Raw genomic sequence first — 22,185 nt, 5'->3', positions numbered from 1 at the left:
ACTCAGGTGTTTTAATCATTCTGTCCTGAAACAAAGTCATAATTGATCCGGATTGATCCTTATTATATTAAGTCAAATATCTAGCTATATGAGACTACCAGCCTAAATTTGAGTGTTAACAGCTGTTGACTAGCATCACAATGAAATCCATTCATCTGCATGGCTTCTATTTGGTGTGTTAATCCAATGAAAACGTGAAATTTCTAGTCGGCAAATATCCTAAGTTGATTTATTCTTGATTTCATCTGCACATACAATAAGATATCAAAAGATATCATCTTCCAATTAGACTGCCTATAAACAAGTCTCAATTTCAGCAAAAAAAAGAGTGAGAGTCTGGTTTCTAATCTAATTTATCCTGCCTGGGAGAAGGGAAGCACAGTGATTTAGACTGTAAGTGTGGTAAAAAGCGCACAAAGGCCTTTTATTTGTGTTCATCACACCATTTACTTTGCCCATAATTATTCACCAGTTCTTTTTTTTTCCACACTGCTCTGTCCCTTCTCTGAGAAATATGCTGATCATTTCCTTCTTTTATGAAGCCCCTCCTTCAGAAATAGGGAATGGGCTCTGATTTGTTAGCAAGCCCAGTGTGTTGTGATTGGCTAAACCGCCTCTAGTGCGTGTAGTCTAAACGTCCCGCCCCTCACCTCGGCGGTGTGCGCTCCGGTTGTATTGTAAACAATGACGTCTTTAAGATCGCTTATCAGTTTGAGCCTGATTGAGAAGCAGAGGATATTATTGAAGAGGATAGTGCAGAACCTTTGCAAGCACGGCTTTTAATGGTAGGCCTATGTTTTTTGTTTGTTGTTGTCTCATACTTTTAGATACACTGTTATTTGTAAAAGCTACTGCTGTGTTAGCTTTTAAATGTATGCATTTAGCAGACGCTTTTATCCAAAGCGCCTTACGGTGCATTCAGGTAATCAATTGTTACCTATCATGTGTTCCCGGGGGAATCGAACCCCCAACCTGTAGCTCTACCACTTGAGCTACAGGAACAGTTTTAATATACGGTTTTATGCTGATTAAAGCTTTAATACAGTACATCAACTGCAATCGTGTCCATGTTTAACACTTCTCATAGCTATGTGAAAATAAGTGTATGGAGCTGAGCTGAATGAGAGAGAGAGATACAGAGCGTGTGTGGAGCAGCGGGACTTGTTAAAAAGTATTAAGTACTGCTGCTTTAGAACATTGATTTTGAAACTCGTGAATCCATTAGAATCATTAGAAGACAGAATCGCAAGTCATATATGAATAGATGTTTACGTGCACCTGTAGTTTTCTCTTCCTCTTCTCTAAAGCAGTGTAGCATAGCCTCGCCCCATTTCCTGAGGGCGGAGTTTATCTGAGTTTGAGATGTCATGAACCCAGGAAGTAACTTGTTGTAGTCCCTAGCAGCCCTACCTGCCAGAAGACGATATCTCTGTTTGCATTGAACTTCCGGCATCTTAACTTTGCAGATATTGTTTATGCTCAAACAGCAACATTACACACTAACTAACGTTAAAAAAGTGAAATAGCAATGAACCACCCCTTTAACAATTAACCCTATTTATTAGTTACCTAACTAAAACTTAAACCAGAAAAAAATCGTTACTTGAAAGAAAATATGTTATGTGATGAAAAACTGACAAACTTTAAAATAAAAAAGTAAAAAAGTGTGAAATACAAAAATAACATTTCTAAATATAAAAAACTATATCAATATTTTAATGATAACCCTAACCCTACAGTAAATCTTAAACTTAAATGCAAAAGATATTGCACCATTTATGCTATGAACATGTATGATGCCTTAAATTATTCAGTTTGTTGAGGAGAAGTGTGCTGTACTAAGACTATATTTTTACCCATTTTCACCTAAGTCAGACCTATACAACTCAATTTTTTTGAATTTCTGTGAAATGAATTTGATAAATTGTGGCAACAATCTGTAAACATTGGCTGAATAAGAAATATGTTGAGCCAATGGAATTTGTTTACTGAACAATTTTGTTGGTGAATTTAAATATTTTAAATTTCTCACTATTTCTCACTGTCCCCACAAAAAAAATAAATAAAAAAATACATTAAACAAAATACAGAACACAGACAAAAGCATTGCCTTTTTTCACTTCACTTTTATCACTTCAATTGTTTTACAAATCCATTCAGTATTTGGGGAAAATACATAATTTTAAATAAAGAAAAACACATTATGCCAAACACAAAAATGAATAACAGGATGTCTTGATGTGGTGAAGAAAACTTTCAAAAGTGGCACTGCATAGGTTGAAAATCAAAAAAAAAAAAAAAAAGTTGCATCAAATTAACAACTCAATAGATGATCTAACAATGTTTTACACAGAAATCACACGAGAAAAATAAACCTATAGTCTGTCAGCTGATAATTGTAGAGTAACCGGGGAAACATGGTTATGAAAACCAATGAATGCATGATCTTGCAATTCTGCATAAAGCCTAATGCCTATTTAATGCCTAAATAACTTTATACAGGAGACTTTATACAGGAGACAGCTTTTGGAGAATCATTTCAATGCTCAATACTTACCATGACATCTTAAAATTTGTGACTTTGAATATCTTTCTTAATCTGGGATTGATGGTCAGTTTTCAGCTTATTCAGCTCTGCTCGCTGTCCCATGCATCCACACTTAAATGTGCTGTAGGGAACTTTTGTAAAAAATATTTTTTACATATTTATTAAACCTGTCATTATGTCATGACAGTAGAATATGAGACAGATAATCTGTGAAAAAACATTTTAAAATCACTTTATTCTTAACAACCACATGACAAATGCTAGCAGCATTGCTTGTGAAGCATCGTTATGGCAAGTTTTTGCATGTTTTCCATCAATTGCATTAATATTGTTTCACAGGAAATTAAATTGGTCGAGAGACTCACACTTGTTATTTCCCTTCGGAATTGAAATGTCACAGAACATGATATAACTGTTAAGTCAGCATGCATATTAATTCAGAAAGAGTGGTGTGGGCGAACAATACATACTCTCACAATGTGCAATGTGTTTTGACTATGTACAGTAACTGGATTTAGGTTGATCTGTAACCCCTCTCATTCTTTCTGTTTCTCTCAAGGGCAGGGTAGGCCATGCCATTCGGCTGTTTGAAACCTGGAGAGAAGAAGGACTACAGCAGTCCAACAGAGATCACAGACAAATATGATCTGGGCCAGGTTGTTAAATCGTAAGCAAAATGTGTTTTTGTGCAATCCTTTCCTTTATTTTTGCATGTAATTTGCAGAAGTTGTTCTTGAATGTTCTTTTTTTTATGGATAATGTGCAGTCAGCCAGCAATTATCACAAAATATATCCAGACAGGCTCTTTTATCATCCCAAAGGGGTTTATTTTGTGATAATCGACTGTTACTCTCTTTAATTATACTGCTACTTACCAAATAAATAAATAAATAGATTTAAAAAATATTGACTTAATTATGTGAGTCTATGGAGTGTTAAGGGATGCATGAAACTTGTAGATTGTAGAAAAGTTATAGAAAATGTTTTACCAAATTATGTGACTGACCAATAAGAATAGAGATTTCAAGCTGTGTATAAAGACTTTATACAGTACATTAAGTTCATTTTTGTGTGTACTATTCCTTAATTCACTCTCAATTCGAATGTAATTAGTGCAATAAAATCACTTTCTTCTCAAGGGAGGAGTTCTGTGAGATCTTCAGGGCAAAGGATAAGAACACACTGAAAATGTACACCTGCAAAAAATTCCTGAAGAAAGATGGAAGAAAAGTGCGGAAGGCTGCAAAAAACGAGATTCTCATCCTAAAGATGTGAGTTACACACAGTTCACTTTTTAAAAAACCCTTCACAATTGTTTTGTAGAAATTAACCTTTTCTGCTTTCCTCAGGTCTTTTCTTTGATTTGATTTGGTTTAAGTAGAATCATATTTTTATAATCATAATTTTAATTCACAAAGAATGATTTCTTAAAGCTTGATTAAACACTGTTGTTCCTCTAAGATGATTTGTGTACTGCAGAAGCTCACTTGCTCAAATCCTCTTTGTGCTGAGTTAGATTGTTGTCATGTTCATGACTCCAAAAAGTGATTTTTCCTTTTCACAAATCAGTCGTAACAAACTGTAATAGATGCATTTATTTATAGTTTATTTTCACTGCATAAGGTCTAAAAAATACTCAATCCAAATATGTGTGTAAACTTGTAGCTACTGTACATAATCTTGATTTTAATAAGTTTAATCGCACAGAGATTTGAGGTTCTGTAAGAGTATTTAACATTGTTTCAGTTTCAAAACACCCATATAATATAGCTTGCAGATTGTTTTTTTTTTTTTTTTTGTAAAAAGTGAAACCACACAGTGGATTTTAACAAAAAAAGCTTCTCAACTATTTGGAGCAATGTGTAGCCCTATGTTCATTATTGAAATTATCAGTCCTCTCAAAAGAAGGAAAAGTACACAAAACACCTAATGATGCAACACATTTTGTTTAATACACCAAACATGTCAAAGCCTTAAGACATTACATATAAATGCTTTGCACAGTGTATGATGATTAGATATGATTTTACTGCATCTAAAAGGCTGATCTGCTGTGAGCGGAGTCATCAGAGTCACTGATGTCACTTTGATTTTGCAGTGCTGCGTTTGTGTCCCGCTCACAATTCACAACAGCTCATGAATAACACATAAAAGAAATGTCTCTTTTAGAATGAGAAGGTTTTTTATGGGTTCAACTTTAGTTCCCCTCACGATTGCTGGGGAAAGTGCACATTAATGTCTTCAAAGCATAATCAGTTTATTAATTCCTTAATGTAAAGGTTGGCTGGCATAGCCACCTTTACAGAATTCTGAAACTCTTCGTTATAGTGTGCATGTTACAGAATGAATAAAGTAATACGATTACACGTGCTTGAATGAAATACGCTTTAATTTTAATACGCAAACATCTGCTTCGTTACATCTGCTATTCAGTTCATCTTGTTTTATTTAAATAGGACTTTTTCATTTTTTTAAATTATGCGTTACAAACACTCCATTAATTAGCCAACAACAAGAGTGGCAATGAAAAAAACAAAGCATACATGCATAAATGCTGATTTGAACACATGTGATGCAGCCACAGAACATAAATGATTATACTGACATTTGTTGTTTAATTAAATATGATTATAGCGGATATAGGAATCCATGTGATATGCAAATAGTAGGAATGCAGGCGTGCATGACTGGCGTTGGATGACTCTGCGGTGACAGATGGGGCACGAGTGTGGGGTTGATGGCAGGCCGGGATAAATCTGGGCACAAAGCTACATGTGTATCAACCTCCTGTGTGCCACAAACTGTCTCCTAACTGACTGTCCATCTCTCCTCCACAGGGTGAAACACCCCAACATCCTCCAGCTGGTCGATGTCTATGAGACCCGGAAAGAGTACTATCTTTTCCTTGAGCTGTAAGTCCTGAAATCAGTTTATTATAATTATTTTTTTTTTTTTTAACTACAGTTAACTACATTCAATAATTTGTACCAATATCAGATACATTTCTTGACACCCCAGAAAAAACTAACTAATTTACAGTCCAGCGTACTCATATTTAATATTTTAGTGAACCATTTATAAGTTCAATATTACTGCAAATGATGAATTATAAGATGGCCTGCAAGTATTTTCAAATAAATGAAACATTGCCTCAAAAAAGATAATTCTATTAAAGTTATCGTATGTGTTTAGAGTTGTATTTGATGATATATCATGTTTTTTTTGTATACTCTCATATTCTGTAGTATGATATATTGAGAGTATGGAGTTGGTACTCGAGGAAATAAACTTGTTTGGTGCACTTGCTGATATTATATTGCAAAAAAAATAAATAAATCTGATTGCTTGTAATGTAAATCAGTGAAAACAGTTCAGCAGACTACATATATAAAGTTCATGTACATATCAGTTGACACTATATATCTCCCAATAATATGTCTTAATAATATGTATTCATTTTAAACAAGCATTTGAAAGCAGCCACCTCTCTCTCAGGCAGCATGCTGGTATCGAATGCAAAGGGCAAAACATTGACATAAAAGCTGCAAAAAAATAATAAATTCCTCAGGCAATGGTTATTTAGCAAAAAAAGGTTCTCTTCAATTCATGTTGATACTTACTTCAAGAGGCTAAAGCTGCAGCTGCTGTTTCCTGAGACATAACAGAAATAAACCCTGTACTCAGACTGTCCTAGCACGATTATACTGCCTCGTTCTTCTCACATTCCTTCCTGTCTGTTTGGATTTGCATTCATTATTTTATTGCCCTGTCCCTGCTGTACGCTGTATGGGACTGGTTGATTTGCGTCAGCTTCACCTGCATGATCAAGCAAAAGCTTTTGAAGGGGCCAACGTTTAAACTCCTGGGGTCGACAAAAGTGCCAGTGGGATCACTTGCATTTTTTTCCTGACAACAGCAAAAAGAACTTAACGCAGGTTGTGAATAATTCATAATTGTTGAGAAAAAGCAGCTCAGCATGTTGTGTTTTCTTGCAGAGCCACAGGTCGGGAGGTATTTGACTGGATTCTGGATCAAGGCTATTATTCTGAGAGGGACACTAGCAATGTCATCAGACAGGTGATGGAGGCAGTTGCTTACCTGCACAGCTTGAAGATCGTTCACAGGAACCTAAAGGTACATCGCACAGTGCCCCCTGGTGGTTCATAATTAATCAACTCCTAAGACTGTGTGTTACCTAGAGACTTCCACTGAAACACACAATTCTGTTCTGGGTTACAAATCTAATTTTTATGACTGCATTTAAATTTTTTATGTGATGACAGCAGATCTGTTTGTTTGCTGTTGTCAATATCCAATACTCATTGTTGTCAATGTTAATTATTGTCATAATATTTTTGTAATTATGTAAAAAAAAAAAAAAAAAAAGAAATTTACTTGGTACCAATACCAGTGATTTTTTTTTTTTTTTTTTTTTTTTTTTACATTTAAACTTATTCCAAAGAAAAATATTAATAACATTTTTAAAAAGTTAAATTTATTCCAAATTAAAAACTAATTTAAAATGGATTTGGCCTTTATTTTGTTTTCAAAACATGGCTTTTTTTTTCATTGAGACACATCTCACATATATATCTATATATCTATATCAATCTATATCTGTCCATCGCTTGCTCTTTGTATATATATATATATATATATATATATATATATATATATATACACACATATATATATATATATATATATATATATATATATATATATATATATATATATATTTCTTATCACATTTTTTAGCATCAAACATCCACAAAAGTTATTAGCTTCTCAAGTAAATGGTTTGCTTAATTTTATTTATTTATATATATATATTTTTCCTATTGGTAAATCATGCTTTGTTTAAAGCACAAATCTACCAAACTTTCATGTGGTTAATGTCTAAAATACTAAAATGCAATTAGCCAATTGGAAAATACAAATATTACATTATGTACTGGAAAACAAGGAAAAAAATACTGTTTTATGATTATTATTTTTTTTTAACAAAACCATGGTGACTAGTAGCTCTTACCATAGTCAAAGACACATGCTTACTGAATTTGAAAACAACGACATGTGTCTATACATTGTGCTATTAAACATGCTATATATATATATGTTTAATACATTTACTAATAATTACAGTAAATAGCGTTTCTTAATTTTTGCTCTAGAATGTTACTTGTTTTACATCCGTTGTCTGATTTGAGAAAAGCATCATGTCATCTTGTCATTCTCATTCCCTCTAGCTTGAGAATCTGGTGTATTTCAACCGACTGAAACATTCGAAAATAGTCATCAGTGATTTCCATCTGGCAAAACTGGAGGATGGACTCATCAAAGAGCCCTGTGGAACCCCAGAGTATCTGGGTAAGAAGCTTTCAAAACAGGCAAAACCTCTTTGAACACTCATGGGGCAGATGCAACAGATGGAACGACAACAACAAGATTACAGCGAGAGCAATGTTTACATGGGCATGCATTTGTTAACTGTGATAATCAGAATATGTTTCCATAAACGATTTGTCCTTGTCTATTTTTTTTTTCAACCAGCCCCAGAGGTTGTTGGGAGACAGAGATATGGCCGACCTGTGGACTGCTGGGCCCTTGGTGTGATCATGTACATATTGTGAGTGTATTCTTCTATAAACCAAAACCAGGATCTCATAGTAGCTTTATTTACAGACACCATTTAGCTAGGCTTCCACAGCCAGACTTTTCATAATCATTGTGGTCCACATTGTTCCTTTTTCTAGCCAAAAACCTCCCACTCTGACTAGAATGAGCTGTCTGAGGAGTAAATGTGAAACTGATAATGCCATATTAATAGATCAAAATCATCTAATTCACAGTGTTTCTGCAGTTTCCATGATACAAAAAAAAAATTTCAATATTATACAAATTTAATGTGTAAAATGCATGTCAGTGAGCTGTGTGGGCATGACAGTACCATTACCCAGACCCTTCTCACAGTTTGTAATGAGTTCCCACATCTCCTGCACAGGCTCTCTGGAAATCCTCCATTCTATGATGAAGCAGATGATGATGACTATGAAAACCATGACAAGAACCTCTTCCGGAAGATTCTAGCTGGAGACTATGAGTTTGACTCGCCATACTGGGATGAAATTTCAGACTCTGGTACATTTACTCAAGAATACTGATGAAACCTCACATGCTTAGTAGAGCACAAACTTGTCTTATGTAAACCTTGATTTTTAAAGACATGACATGACAGTTCAGACAGTTGTTTACAAGTTAAAAGTTCCATTTTGTCTATTAACAGCTAAAAACTTAGTGTCACGTCTTATGGAGGTGGACCAGGATCAGAGACTGACTGCACAAGAAGCCATCAACCATGAATGGTATTTATAGAATCAATATACCTGACAATCACTTGATATATTGGCATTCATAACTATTGCTTGAAAGTTTTGGGTGGGAAATACATTACAGTTCCAAAGTTTGGGGTCAATAAAATAAAAATAAAAAGTCTTTATACTGCGTTTAATTACAGTAAAAAGAGTGATATTGTGTAAAATATTACAATTTAAAATAATTGTATTTTCTAATTTAATATCCAGCAGTCATTGCTCAAATCTTAAACAGTAAGTTCACCCAAAAATGAAAATTACCCCATGATTTACTCACCCTCAAGCCATCCTAAGTGTATATGACTTTCTTCTTTCAGACAAATACAATCAGAGTTTTATAGAAAAAAAAATGTCAATGCCTTTGTACAAGAAAAACATCCATATTAAAACTTTATAAACTGTAATCTTGAGTTTCCACTAACTGTTATATGCAAGTCCACTAGAGACTGGCATTATAGCATATAATGTAGGACGTAGGCATAGCGTAAGCTCTGGTGAGAAAATGTTAGTCTTGCAAGAACCAAGTTTTGTTTTTAAGCAAAGGAAAACCAGTCTCTGCTTGGCTTATATCAAACTTCTCGGTGTTTTGTTTTGCTCTCTCCTCTGTGTTCGTCACTTATCTAGTTTATCTAGTAGCTTATGCTAAACATACATCCCACGTCATTCCCTGAAACACCACTCTCTTGTGAACGTGCGTTACCTGAAGATAGAGATTTAGCCGTGTGGAGTACTTAAAATGATAGATTTTTGCACTTAATTTTGCTTCAAAATCTCGACCCCCTTTCTTAAAGAAAATAATGTAAAGAAAAAAAATCTGACCCCAAACCTTCGAACAGAATTGTATCTAAAAACAACTTTCAAGGGAATATGTGACCATAGAGCACAAAACCATTCATTAGGGTCAAATCCACAAAACTGAGATTTAAACAATATCTGAAAGCTGAATAAATAAGCTCTCCATTAATTTATGTTTTTTTTAGGATAGAACAATATTTGGCAGCGATACAACTGTTTGAGTATCTAGAATCTGAGGGTGCAAAAATCACCTTTAAAGTTGACCAAATTGAAGTTTTTAACAATGCATATTACTAATAAAAAATTAGGTTTTGATATATTTACGGTAGGAAATTTGGCCCAGTGACTTAAGACTTAAGGTTTTGTGGTCCAGGGTCACATAAAATAAGCTTTCTTGTACTGTTAAAGGATATCTGGAAATGCTGCTTCAGACAAGAACATCAAGGAAAATGTGTGCGCACAAATCGAGAAGAACTTTGCCAAAGCTAAGTGGAAGGTAATTTCTAGATGACGTTCACTCTTAAAAATGCTTGTGTGTTAGTAAGTTGAGTTTTTCCTATTTAATTCTAAACTATTGCCTCCCTGTAGAAAGCTGTACGGGTCACAACCATGATGAAGCGTCTCAGGGCACCAGAGCATCAGACAGCAGCAGCAGCAGCAGCCGTACCAGGTGCACCTAACCCTGCAGAGGGGGCTCAGGAAAACCCTCAAGCTCCATCGGAGGCCGACACAAGTACCGCTGAAAGCAACTCGATGAGCATAGAAGCCCCTGCTGTGGAAGCTCCCAGTGCTGAAGCAATGGCTGCCACCGTCCAGCCACCAGCTGAGCCTGTTCTCCATGCCCCAGCTCCCGAACAGCCTGATCCAACATCACGATGCAACGGAGAGGCTTTAGCCCCCCTGCCATCGGACACAGGGGAGGAACAGAGCGGTTAATCTCACTACCTCTCTCCCACCTGCGTTTAGATCCCGTTCACTTGTATATAAGCAGCAAGCATGCTAATACTGATCCCACAGCTCATAGCATTAACCTCAACATGCTCTATCATGAGCCGACTTCTAAAACCTTTCCCATCAAGCATCTGTTTTCTATTGAATCACAAGCTGTGTGACATGTATCGAAGGCTCTGGCTACTTTAACTTTGCATAAAAGAAGAAAAAAGCTGTTTTCTGCTTACATTAAGCCGAGATCGAAAACTTCAGCACTGATCTGCATACTTGTTTTAGGTTAGATTATCAAAGCAGGCCTCATTTTATAAAGTAACTTTTTAAATTTTTTTGCATTGTGGTTAGTAAACGTCTTTCTTGAGCAGGTAGTCAGGGGAGCACAGATACACAGTTTCATGTGCAATGTAAAGTTTCTGTAAATAGCTTCCTAACCTCTGTAGATTAGACGTAGCCAAGAACAGCATGCTTTTTCAAATCTGCCGTTTATGACATTTCAGCTTCAGCTTTATGTGGACATTTCATGTCTTGATCAAACATACACTCATGAAATTTTGCCATCAGTTTATATGAAAAATACTTCAGCAGCAACTAAGGCGGCTAAATTCATCTTGTTATGGCATTTGAATGGTTGAGACATGTGGCCCAATAAATGGAGCAGAGTAGGTAAACTTAAGAAAAACCTCAAATCTGCTTGGTAGCTAGCCACATGAACAGTGGAAAAACTAATTTGTTCTCATAATGTATTATATACTCATTCCCATACACTGTACATGTTTTGAAAAATATCAGTTTTAAAAGTACAAAGCCATGCACAGTGAAATTAGTTTTCAATAGGATTTCATCTGAAGCATAGATGTACATAAGTTACAGTGGTTATACTTTGAGACTCTTTCATTGGGTTGAATATTTATTCAGTCATTATATATATATATATTTTTTTTTCTTGATATCTCCCTCTATTAATCTATAATGCAGTTTGAATATATTCTGAGACATTTATTAGACTTAAACATCAAATTTTACAAATATAAATTATAGATTTTCTTTTTAGATTAATCCAGATTTTTTAAATTGGAAATATGAAACAAGTATCAGATATTTACTTAATGCTGTTAAGTCATTTTTATTTAAAACTCTTATACAAAACAGATTATGTCAAATTATTATATAATTTATCCACCCCCCACCCCATACACATTTTCAAAATACAGGCGCAAACATTCAGATTACAATAACAAAGTTCTCATTTAGTAACCCATAAGTACTACAGGAAATAATTCGTATTTTTGCACTTTCGGTTTCATCATTGTGAAGTCAGTGACTTCTTGAATGGACCTTGGTTAAATGCCAGAAATAAGATCTAATATTTTAAGATTTGAAAATATCATCGAGCCAAACATTTACTAATCTGCTTTTACAACTTTTGTGTTTATACTCACATTCTTGCAAGCTATTCTAACTCAAAAATTTCACATTTAAAAAATGTAGACTTCTAGACTGAAAAAAAAAAGTGTGACCTCTGTGTCATTTGTTTATAGCCTAACTTTATACTTCAGGAGTGTATTCCAGAAAGCACGGTTAACTTACCATCAGCTAAACCCTCCATTGGTTGAGAAACACCAAACCATGCGTACTCAAGGTATGTGGTTCCAAAAATGCATCCAGGAGCAAGTTCACTAAACTCAGAGTATGTTTCTGATTAAGACTCAAGACATTATTAACAGAGTGACGAATCAACAAGTCACTATGGAAATGGACACTAAGAAAAAGTGTGCCGTGCTGTTTCTTTCTTCTTCTTTTGTTCAGTGGTCGTTTATATCTGATTTTGGAACCAGAAGCTGAGGTTATCCGCTCGTGTATCCTCAAACATACCCGGGTATGTCACATAACCTGCTTTTTGTAATACCCCCAGGTGAATGTATTTAGGTTTCAAAATTAACAAAACATTTGTTCATTTGTGATTATCTTAATTAAAATGTGTAAGAATCATAAACGTATTAGTCACAGAGCTTATTTTCTACAGTAAATTAACTAAATTCTATAGACTGTTTGTCAAGGGAACCAGGGTGATGATAACTTATTGATTATCCCTGCAGCACTCTATATAAGGTAGATTCTGCCTTTCACACTAATAATCCTTTTTGAGTCTAGCAGTATTAGCCAAACCCTAGCTCTAATGATTTAACATTTTAAGAGATAGTTTTTTTGCCTTTTACTTATTTTATAGAAATGTTTGCTGTCAGCAACAGACACCCCATCTTTAACAGTTTTATACAGATCTTTCTCATTAAACATTCACGCTTCACTAGTGATTGGTGTTCACTGTCACTCAGGATGGCAATACTGATTAATTTCTTAGTTGTTGCGTTCTATAGTAAATGTAAAACTCATTTTGTGCCATCATGATTTGCACATGAACAGGTTGATGTAAACATTACACAAACATATTTCTATTTTAGCACAGACAAATGGCAGGTGATGTAGGATTACAAGAGCTTGACGAAAGCAAAAAGAAACGGTCGACCTCTTAATATGAGCAATAGTCTACAACTGCGATACTGTGATGCTACTCTCAATGTCAGTGTCTTTGTGAACACTCGATTTCTGATGGGCGTGTCCTCTGTTGAAGTTGACAGTAGTGATGTCATACAGGAAGGGGGAGAAGCTTCTGACTTAAACAGGTCAGATGAAGTCAGTGCACCTATTGTACCACTATTTCGAGCCTATCTTACAGGTGAACAAAAACAGTGACGAAAGTTTCCCCTCCAGTGGCCAATGATTTGTAATTGTGCAGTGGCGACATGCTGTAATTTTCCAAACATCACAGGAATCAGTGGAGGATTGACTGAAGAAGGCCTTGATATGCAATTATGCTGTCAGTGGTCTATTGATTTGTGGTCTATTGTGTGTGCTGTCACAGGTTTATACTGAAGTGAGCTATGATATACACTAGATCTCACACGTGTCATTGTCATATCTTTAACTTCTCTTTGCTCTTATAAAATATTTCCTTTCTAAAAATCCGTCCCGTACCTTTATTTGTTCTATTTACCTTGAAACTTTGAGATGTTTTTTATTTTTGTCTTTGATTTAATTTAGAAATACTTACAGAAATACGTACTGGTAAAACCTAAAATACAGTACAGAGTGGTAAGTTTCATGTAAGTCTGAAAAAAGAAAATAAATAAACACTTTTATAGCATTCATGTATACCGAAACCGCAACTAGATACTGTGTTATACAAATTAAAAGCAATTTTTTTTAAATAGTGCTTCACTATTGCCTTTGGTGTTCGATGTCTGTTGATTTCTTCATCCTCTCTGTTCTTCTCAGTGTGGTTGACTGTGAACCTGTGAATACACTGAGGACTGGTCTCTCTCCACTTTAACCCCTGTATTCTTCAACTGACTTTAAAGCTTTCAAAATAAACATCCTGAATCATCATCTATTAGTCATACTTTATTATATGTTGCATGGAGTCAAGTACAAGAATGTGAGACTATTGAGATTTTAATATTTTGTAAAAAATCTGATGTTATTTGTAGACAGTATATGTATATGTAGACAGTTACATTAACAGCCTTGAAATCGTTTCTGTATGCAGACAGATAATCTGCAAGGGCTGAGTGAGTGATTATTTAGCATAGAGGGACATTGTGTCAGTCTCAACCTTACTGAAAGTTATGACTTGACACTGGTATCTATAGGGAAGTGAGACCCCATTTTTTTTAATAATTGAAACCTATAATTTCAGTGGCCTACTCCCATGCAGTGCCTCAGAAAGCAAGCATCCTAGAGGCTTAGTAAAGATTGCCCTCTGCTGGTTTAAATCATTTAGTACACATTTGATCCTTATATTAGAAATTCAGCCAGACATTAAGTGCACAAAGTTCTCTCTTCTGTAGATATTTTAGTTTCAACCCAATGCGTCACTAAACCTCAAAAGAATGAATGAATTACTTTATTGTCATTGTACAAGTTGATTGAATGAAATCCTTTGGGTGCACAGTGTAAAAAAAAAAAAAAAAAACATTAATCAATCTAATAAATAGTACACAGGTGACAGGATCTGTGACACAGCATTACACACAGAAGTCCCACATTCAACAGAGTTGCACGATTCATTCAATAATTCACAAAATTATCAGTTATGTTATTTCGTTGTCAAAAACAGATATAGCTTGGCATGTAAGCTATTAACCTTACAATCAACAGAGATAAACACTTGATAAACACATGCTTAGCTTACATTTTTGCAGAATTCAAAACAGAAATGGTTTTGGAATAAAAACTATTCCTTATTCTGTTTGTTCGGGTTTTCAGAACCCTGCACCGTCTGCCGGAATGTAGCAATTCAAAAATAGAATGTCCTAGACGAGATGGATCCTTGAGAATTTTTTGAGCTTTCAAGAGTGACATTATATGAAAGTCTGAGGATGAATTGACATTTATCATCAGCATCTAAACCACTTTAAAGGATGTTCATAATGACATCAGAGTCTGTGCTGGCCACTAATGTCCTGTCCAGACCACGAAACGTCATAAACATGAAGTCTTATACACGATTCACCCTACATTTGAAATCTTTTGCTATAATCTAGTGCTCTTCTCAAAAATCTGAGACACTCACTAATAATGGGATTGCCAGCAATCGCTTCCTTAGTCCCTGATCTCACACTGATAATACCAGCAAATATCTCTGTCCTTCAAGACTGATCAAGTTACTTTAAAAGTGTTATTCCATGCTTTAATTTCTTTCCACAGTGTTACACTTCTAAAAACATCTGCTTGGGCAAAACATAATCGCTAAAAGTTATTCTGAAGCTTTCATCTCAGACCGATAAAGAGGTTTTGAAACAGTGAACAAAAGACTTTGTAAGCATGAATAGAGGCCTTTCCATAATAATGACAGCCTATGATGGCATGTTGAAAGGATGGCACTCCTTCCCCCTCTGAGATGGGTCGGGAAGATAAGCATGTGGGTTTCTGAGCCATTCTATCCTTAATGTGTTCCGCTATTCACTCTGATAATAATCCATCACCCCGGTGGGTGAGAGCAGCCAGACACCAGACGCAGGGAATGATGGGAGCTATCAGATAAGACAGAGACAGAGGTCTGTATGCTGGGGGAGACACAAATGGGACAAGAGGCTAGTGATGATGGGATCTTGTTCCACCTAAATGTGATGCCCATGATGATGCCCGCTGTGCCCAGAGATCAACAACAATGCAGTGACAGGCAGTAGTGCTGGATGTCCTCACTGGGAATGATATTTAGTAACTGCAGGTCACAAGTAAATCCACTGAGAAAACTACAGTACACTCAAGTGCTGACAAAAACGAAAAACTGATGTCAGAGCTCAATATACTTCAGTCAGAGTAGTGCCCTATTTCATTTGTTTCATATGTTTACAACCAGCTTACAACTGCGACATGAACGCGAGACAACATGGATGGTCAAGTAGCAAAGAAAGTAGTTTATTCAATGAAACATCATAATTAAAAATGTTCAAACAATCAGTAGTCAGTAGTGAAAGCGTTCATGACAGGGGACTGAACGCTCAAGGTCTGAAATCGATGCAAACAAAATAGATGTTAGAAAAAACGATTCAATAACAGCCGCTCAGGCAGACACAGTCACATCATAGTCAATCCACCACCAGACCCTCAAAAAAGACAGGCCCAGCACTTACTGGGACATAACCAGTATTATTATTCCTGGAGAGAAAGTGCCCTTTTTTCTGGGGTGCTTTTTTTTTTTTTTTGAAAAAATAATATATATTCCTGTTTGCGCACAGCTTCCCTGTCAAACAAATATATTTATTGAAGAATAGTATATCTAAATATCAGGTCAGGAGTTCTGAAGCGCTCATTGAGCTGATGATACTGCGCATGTGTGATTCAGTGTGAAGCAGACTGACTCACAGCTCGCCTGAAACGAACTGGTTCTTTTGGTGATTGATTCTGAACTGATTCTGTGCTTATGTTATAAGCGCGGGTAAACTGAAGGCTTGAATTAAGGGCAGTCATCGCTAATGACATTACATCGAGCGCAAAAGAACCGGTGAACCGTTTTTTTTTTCAACTGGTTTATTTGATCGAATTGTCCGAAAGAACCGGTTCACTTGAGCACCTGCTCCTTTGCCCCAAAAGTGCCCTTTTGTCAAAGCAAAATTTCCTCGAATTTTTTTTGCAATAACATACCCTTTTGTCAACGCCCAATCATAATATTATTACAATTTATTAATAATAATTTAGTCGTAAATAAAATGACCAATATGTTGACCTTTCACCTGACCGGGAAAATTCCTCAGGCCACACGCGCATTTTTAATTGCTCAAAGATATTTTCAGAACCGTGGCAGCTGGTAAGTGGTGTTTCATTCTCAGCGAAGTGATTTTGATGTTTATATACTTATTATTATTTTGCGAGAACGATGTGATGTGAGAACATGCAGATATGTTGCTGTGTGTAGCCTGTAGTGTAGAAGTAACACTAGCGTGCTGTTTGAGGGAGAAAAGTTTCACAGACATCGAGGGGTCTGGTCTTTTTTATGTTTTTTTGACTAAACTTTTATTATATTACAGTACTTATTTATTTTTTAACACGTTGAGTGCCTTAAAAATAATTATCACAACACTGGTTAGGCTTTCTCATTCTCTGAATTATCATTATAAAAATAAAAACAATTCAGGAATTAATTATATAATTATATTTTAAATGTGACGCAAATATATATTTTTTCTACAATAGCAACAGTGCTTTCAACAGCAAGACCACTTTAGCCTGTAAACTCAATAATATCTCTCTGGAAATAAATGTAAAAATATCAGTGTCAATAAAAAATGCATAATATACCTGACATCAAAGTGCAGTGTGAAGGATATGAATAACAAATGTAGCCTGTCATTTGTTTACATTGCAAAGGTGTTCAATTTTAGACAATAACAACTACAACAGTAATAATAATATTAATCACTATATTCCAGTGGATCAGTTTTTTTATGTTTTGTATCAATATTTAAGGTGGACTTATTGATTAGGTGCAAGAGTAGTAGTGATGGTTAAAATAATAGATTAATGCTGAAACAGAGAAGAAAAAGCCATCAGGTTGGGACAATTTAAGACATTTCAGTTTTCTAATCCCAGAGCTATTATTATTTTAAACTTAAAATTGTCTTCTCTATTGTTTCTTTGCATCAAAGCATTTACTGCTGTATCAATACATAACCATCCATATCGATACGTGAATCCGCAAGGAATGCATCACAATATATTGCTGTATTGATATTTTGAACAGCGCCATTTAAAGCCTTGTTCCATGTGCCCCTTTTATACTTTGAGCACCTGCCCCTCCAAAGGTCTCTGCACGGCCCTGGACATAACACTTAATAACAGTTTTGAAAGTTGTGAAAATTCGCTGATTTACGTCCTTTATCCAGTCACTAAAGACTAAGTCTGTCCATCACAGACACGTTTTCATCCAGTAAAATTCTATCTGGCGTCTAAACTGATTCAACTCACATGGGAGAGGGGATTTAATCTGAGCTGTAATAATCCTGTTCACCATATGACTTGCAAAACACACACAAACATCTAAAGCCCAAAGTATGAGAGTAACGCAATTTCAATTATCCGTGTGTATGTGCTGTACATATGGAAGAATTGACAATAAAGCAGAACTTGACTTTCTGACTTTGATTATACTTCACGTGAACACTTAGCATGAAGGCAAACTCTCAGTTTTCTCAAACCACATTTGATAGCGTGCACCAGCACAGACTCTCGACACACACGCACTAGAAAGCATCATACTTGTCTGCGCTATTTCTCTCCAGATTTATTGCAGAAAAAATTATTTTGTACTCGTTTAAACTTGAGTTGCGAGTGTATCTTAACCCTCTTAAACAAGCATTCGTCTTCCTGCTCTTCATCTTCTTCGGTTTTATTATGCCACCAATATTAAGGCATTATTGTCACCCACTGAGTTGTATGGCAAGCCATTTTGGATTCTATTCATTAGCAGGTTTGGCTGTTGCCTTTCAGGATATAAATTCTTGATAGCAAGAATAATTTTACAGGATGAAATGTAATTCCGGATAACAAAATTTTTTTCGTCAATACATTGGCAGATTTTATATTTATTACTATTAATATTATTATACATAGGCCTACAACAAGAAACAAGTGAAAAATACACTACACAATAAACAAGGCTACACAAAGAAAACCCTTAAAGGTACATCTCTGAAAACAAGTTCTTATATCTTATAGTGTTGTTTCTCAAGTGAATTTGTTTCAATTATTTTTTTTTTATATATATTTTATTGGAAAGTAACTTACTTGGTAGGGAGTGGTTTGGCAACCAAACTTGCTGGATTTAGTCTCAAGAACAATCTTTCTGCATCATGAACATGAGACTTACTCCAGAGCGATTGTTACGGTAATGTACTGTAAAACAAAATCATCTTATAAATGCACTTAATAAATTATTATTTATGGTTAAGCACATAAAAAAAGCTTAGAACTAAACATATATGCAAAGATTACAATCACATCAGCAAAAACTCTTAAATATAGCTTGCATGTAGACGTCAAAGAAGATGTTCCATTGACGATCCACCAGCTCAGGTTTGTTGGTATAAGCTCATATGAGATGCTGCGGTAATCTCACATTACACTAGCTCCAACGACACTATAAATGAACAGTGTATTTTAGTCTGATTCTCGCACAAAACTACAACATCATATGAAGCACTTTAATGCCACTAATATAATACTGTACAATCTGGATCTTGCCAGTTCCCACTCATTACATATATGCTGAACAGCTTTTGTAATTTTTGCATTTAAGAAAAAAGTCATGCAGGTTTGGAATGACCTAAGGGTGAGTAAATGACAGAATGTTTCATTTTTGGATAAAGTTGTTTGATAAATCTGCATTTCCACTGAAATACCCCCACTGAATGCATGCAAGAGCTCTAATAATGAAATATTATCCCCACATAGTTTCACTTTCTCAAACATACCATCAAATCCATCCTCAGACATGTCAGCCCAGGATTCTTCCCCCCAAAAAACTTCAAGTCTTTGATAAATTAATCAACTGATGAAGAAAAATGAACAGTTGAATTACTATAAAATATAGAGCTTTAATTTATTAGTTAGCAACAGCAAGTGGGGAAAGACAATCATTTACACAATTATTACAGTAACATCACCTGTGCATTTAGTCTCAAATTGATGACAAAATAAAAACACAAACATTTCTAAAGACACATCTTAAAAATACCAAGAAATTGTACAACCATATTCTCTCAAATTAAGACACTGCTTCATACTGGTTTTTGGGGCCATGTGGTGCTTTGCAGGAATAGAGACAATACCATTAACTGTTGAGGAAACAGTCATCATTTTAAGGTGTATAGTTGTCCTCTGTTTTGCCTGTGTAAGCCATGCAGAGGAAGACCATCAGCCTTCTATCCAACACTGACCTGACCATAAAAACATATGAACAGAAAGAACTGCAACGTAGCTATGTTTCATTTCGTTATTACGATACCACTAGATAAATCATGCACACAACGAAAAACCAGCTTCCCAAGACTTCGAGTAGTTTAAACCTGTGTGAACACATTCTGAAAATGAATGTAGCTTTTGTCATATATCAGGATGTGTCTTTTATAATATTGCAGCATTCACCAGTCTATCTAAATGAATTTTTAGGCTATGAGTCACAATCTCACAAAACAGTACCAGATCATATTTCACCTCTTTGTATGTGTGTGTGTAGCTTTAAAAAAGGTCCTTTTCTTAACTACCAATAACAATTTTCGATCATAATAGAAAAAAAAAATCTCATTCAAATATTTAAATTATTTAAATAATATTTAAATAATATTAGTATTTGTTCATCTAGACTTGTAATTTGAAATTATCGTAATACCATAAATAAAATAAAATATTGGGGGAAATATGATTATATGAAAACAATGATTTAAACGAATAACTTAATGGGAAAAACGTATGGATTAAATTTAAATTAATTGAAATAAAAAAAATATTAAAAAAAAATACATTTAAAAGGTGAAATATGACCAGGACATGCTTTCACATTTGTGCATTTATGGCATCATCGTGCTGCAAGTTGTTTTGTGCTTTTAGTCTTTTCAAAAGTGGCATAAAAAACAATAAAAGCTTACTAAGAGCCCTCATAACTAGAGTCCAGTCACAAAAAAATAAAAAATAAATCTGTGCCATGAAACTGGATGACCTTAAACATTTGCGCACCGGAAACAGATGTGTGTGCATATAGAGTGACATTAGGAAGACAATATGAGCTGGTGTATCATTGTAACCAATGAGGGACCAGAATGCACTTAGGGGTGGGACTAGTGGTGAGGAGCATTATGATGTCAGCGTGTCCTGCCCGCCTTTTCCAAATTTCTTTCTGTGTGAAGAGTCCAAGGGGGAAGAATTGCTCCCAGTCGCTCTTTCCTTAACCATTTCAGTTCAACATAGTTCATAGTCTATGAGTTTATGTCCATTTATAAATGAATCGTCAATGCCCGAATGATGGAAAATGAAGATTTCTCTTGCTCTGTTTGTAGTTGTGACAATAAAAATAATGTTACAATAATATTTGCCCGTTAGGTACTTATACACAAAGAGCATTCATTTTTCTATTTAAGTACAAAGAAATCCACAGAATGGTACTATATACAACCTACAATAAATACTGTGTATGATATCATCTTTATCTGCTAAGAGATGGAATTCCGTTTGTTGCTTGTGAAGTTCGTTTCATTTGATGGAAGATTTTTTTTTTTCAGGTTTTACTCTTTTAGAAGTCTTTCCTATAGGACCGGGGGGTGGAAACCCCCTCATGTCTCCTCTTCATCCCCGTGATGTCTGCGATTCCGTGGTTTCTTCTGTTCCTTCAGCTCTTTGAGATCTTGGGCCTGGATGACCCCCGTCAGCGGGTCTCCGTACTGCCAATAGTCCTGGCAGTACTGGTTTATGAGGCCCATCTCAGGCTGACTGAGGATGGTCAGAAGGTCTTTGTACTGTCCAGAGCTGGGGGTCCAGGTGCTGGATTGGAGCGAAGAAGCCGCCGGACGGCCTGTTTCCACCAGGATGTTGTTGACGGCCTGGTTGGTCAAGACCACCAGCTGAAGTTTGACCAAGGTGTGCTTGAAGTTCTTCTCGGTGGCTGTGCAGATGTAGATGCCAGAGTCTGAGGACTGGAGGGAAGGCAGTAGTAAACCTTGATCCGTCTTCAACACGCGCCCATCAGTACGGACCTGAAGAAACACAAAACAGCCATGATTAATAAAACAGCAAACTTTGGATGTGTCATTGAGTCTGCTTATTTATTATTTAGTACTTTTGCACTGATAAAAAAAATTATGGTTGGCCAACACCAATTATCAGTAATTTTTTATATATATACACAGTATATATTACAATCACATAAAAATTATGTGTAAATATACTATACTTAAGTAGCATTTTATTGGA

The 22,185-nt window shown here is 35.4% G+C and overlaps 2 protein-coding genes and 1 long non-coding RNA gene across 3 annotated transcripts in view; 2 read left to right on the top strand and 1 right to left on the bottom strand.

Moving 5' to 3' along the window:
- The window catches only part of LOC128022157 (caM kinase-like vesicle-associated protein), a 39,894-nt gene extending 25,785 nt beyond the window's left edge, over positions 1–14,109 (top strand). The window contains exons 2-11 of the mRNA XM_052609444.1: positions 3,108–3,215; positions 3,688–3,819; positions 5,386–5,460; positions 6,544–6,682; positions 7,798–7,918; positions 8,102–8,177; positions 8,553–8,689; positions 8,835–8,913; positions 10,126–10,213; positions 10,306–14,109. Of these exons, the coding sequence (XP_052465404.1) occupies positions 3,121–3,215; positions 3,688–3,819; positions 5,386–5,460; positions 6,544–6,682; positions 7,798–7,918; positions 8,102–8,177; positions 8,553–8,689; positions 8,835–8,913; positions 10,126–10,213; positions 10,306–10,653 (1,290 nt within the window). The 5' untranslated portion in view covers positions 3,108–3,120 and the 3' untranslated portion in view covers positions 10,654–14,109. The remainder of the gene's footprint in view (positions 1–3,107; positions 3,216–3,687; positions 3,820–5,385; positions 5,461–6,543; positions 6,683–7,797; positions 7,919–8,101; positions 8,178–8,552; positions 8,690–8,834; positions 8,914–10,125; positions 10,214–10,305) is intronic.
- A 2,322-nt stretch (positions 14,110–16,431) lies between these two features.
- Positions 16,432–22,023, top strand: LOC128022156 (uncharacterized). The gene is made up of 2 exons (XR_008185869.1): positions 16,432–17,032; positions 21,498–22,023. It is a non-coding gene; the product is annotated as an uncharacterized LOC128022156 (long non-coding RNA).
- Positions 19,798–22,185, bottom strand: part of LOC128022154 (semaphorin-3F) — a 60,347-nt gene continuing 57,959 nt past the window's right edge. The window contains exon 19 of the mRNA XM_052609442.1: positions 19,798–21,968. Within this exon, the coding sequence (XP_052465402.1) occupies positions 21,549–21,968 (420 nt within the window). The 3' untranslated portion in view covers positions 19,798–21,548. The remainder of the gene's footprint in view (positions 21,969–22,185) is intronic.

Source organism: Carassius gibelio, chromosome A11 (assembly GCF_023724105.1).
Source record: "Carassius gibelio isolate Cgi1373 ecotype wild population from Czech Republic chromosome A11, carGib1.2-hapl.c, whole genome shotgun sequence".
Lineage (NCBI taxonomy): Eukaryota > Metazoa > Chordata > Actinopteri > Cypriniformes > Cyprinidae > Carassius > Carassius gibelio.
The sequence above is the reverse complement of the archived record's forward strand: the minus strand, read 5'-3'. Positions and strand labels throughout refer to the sequence as shown.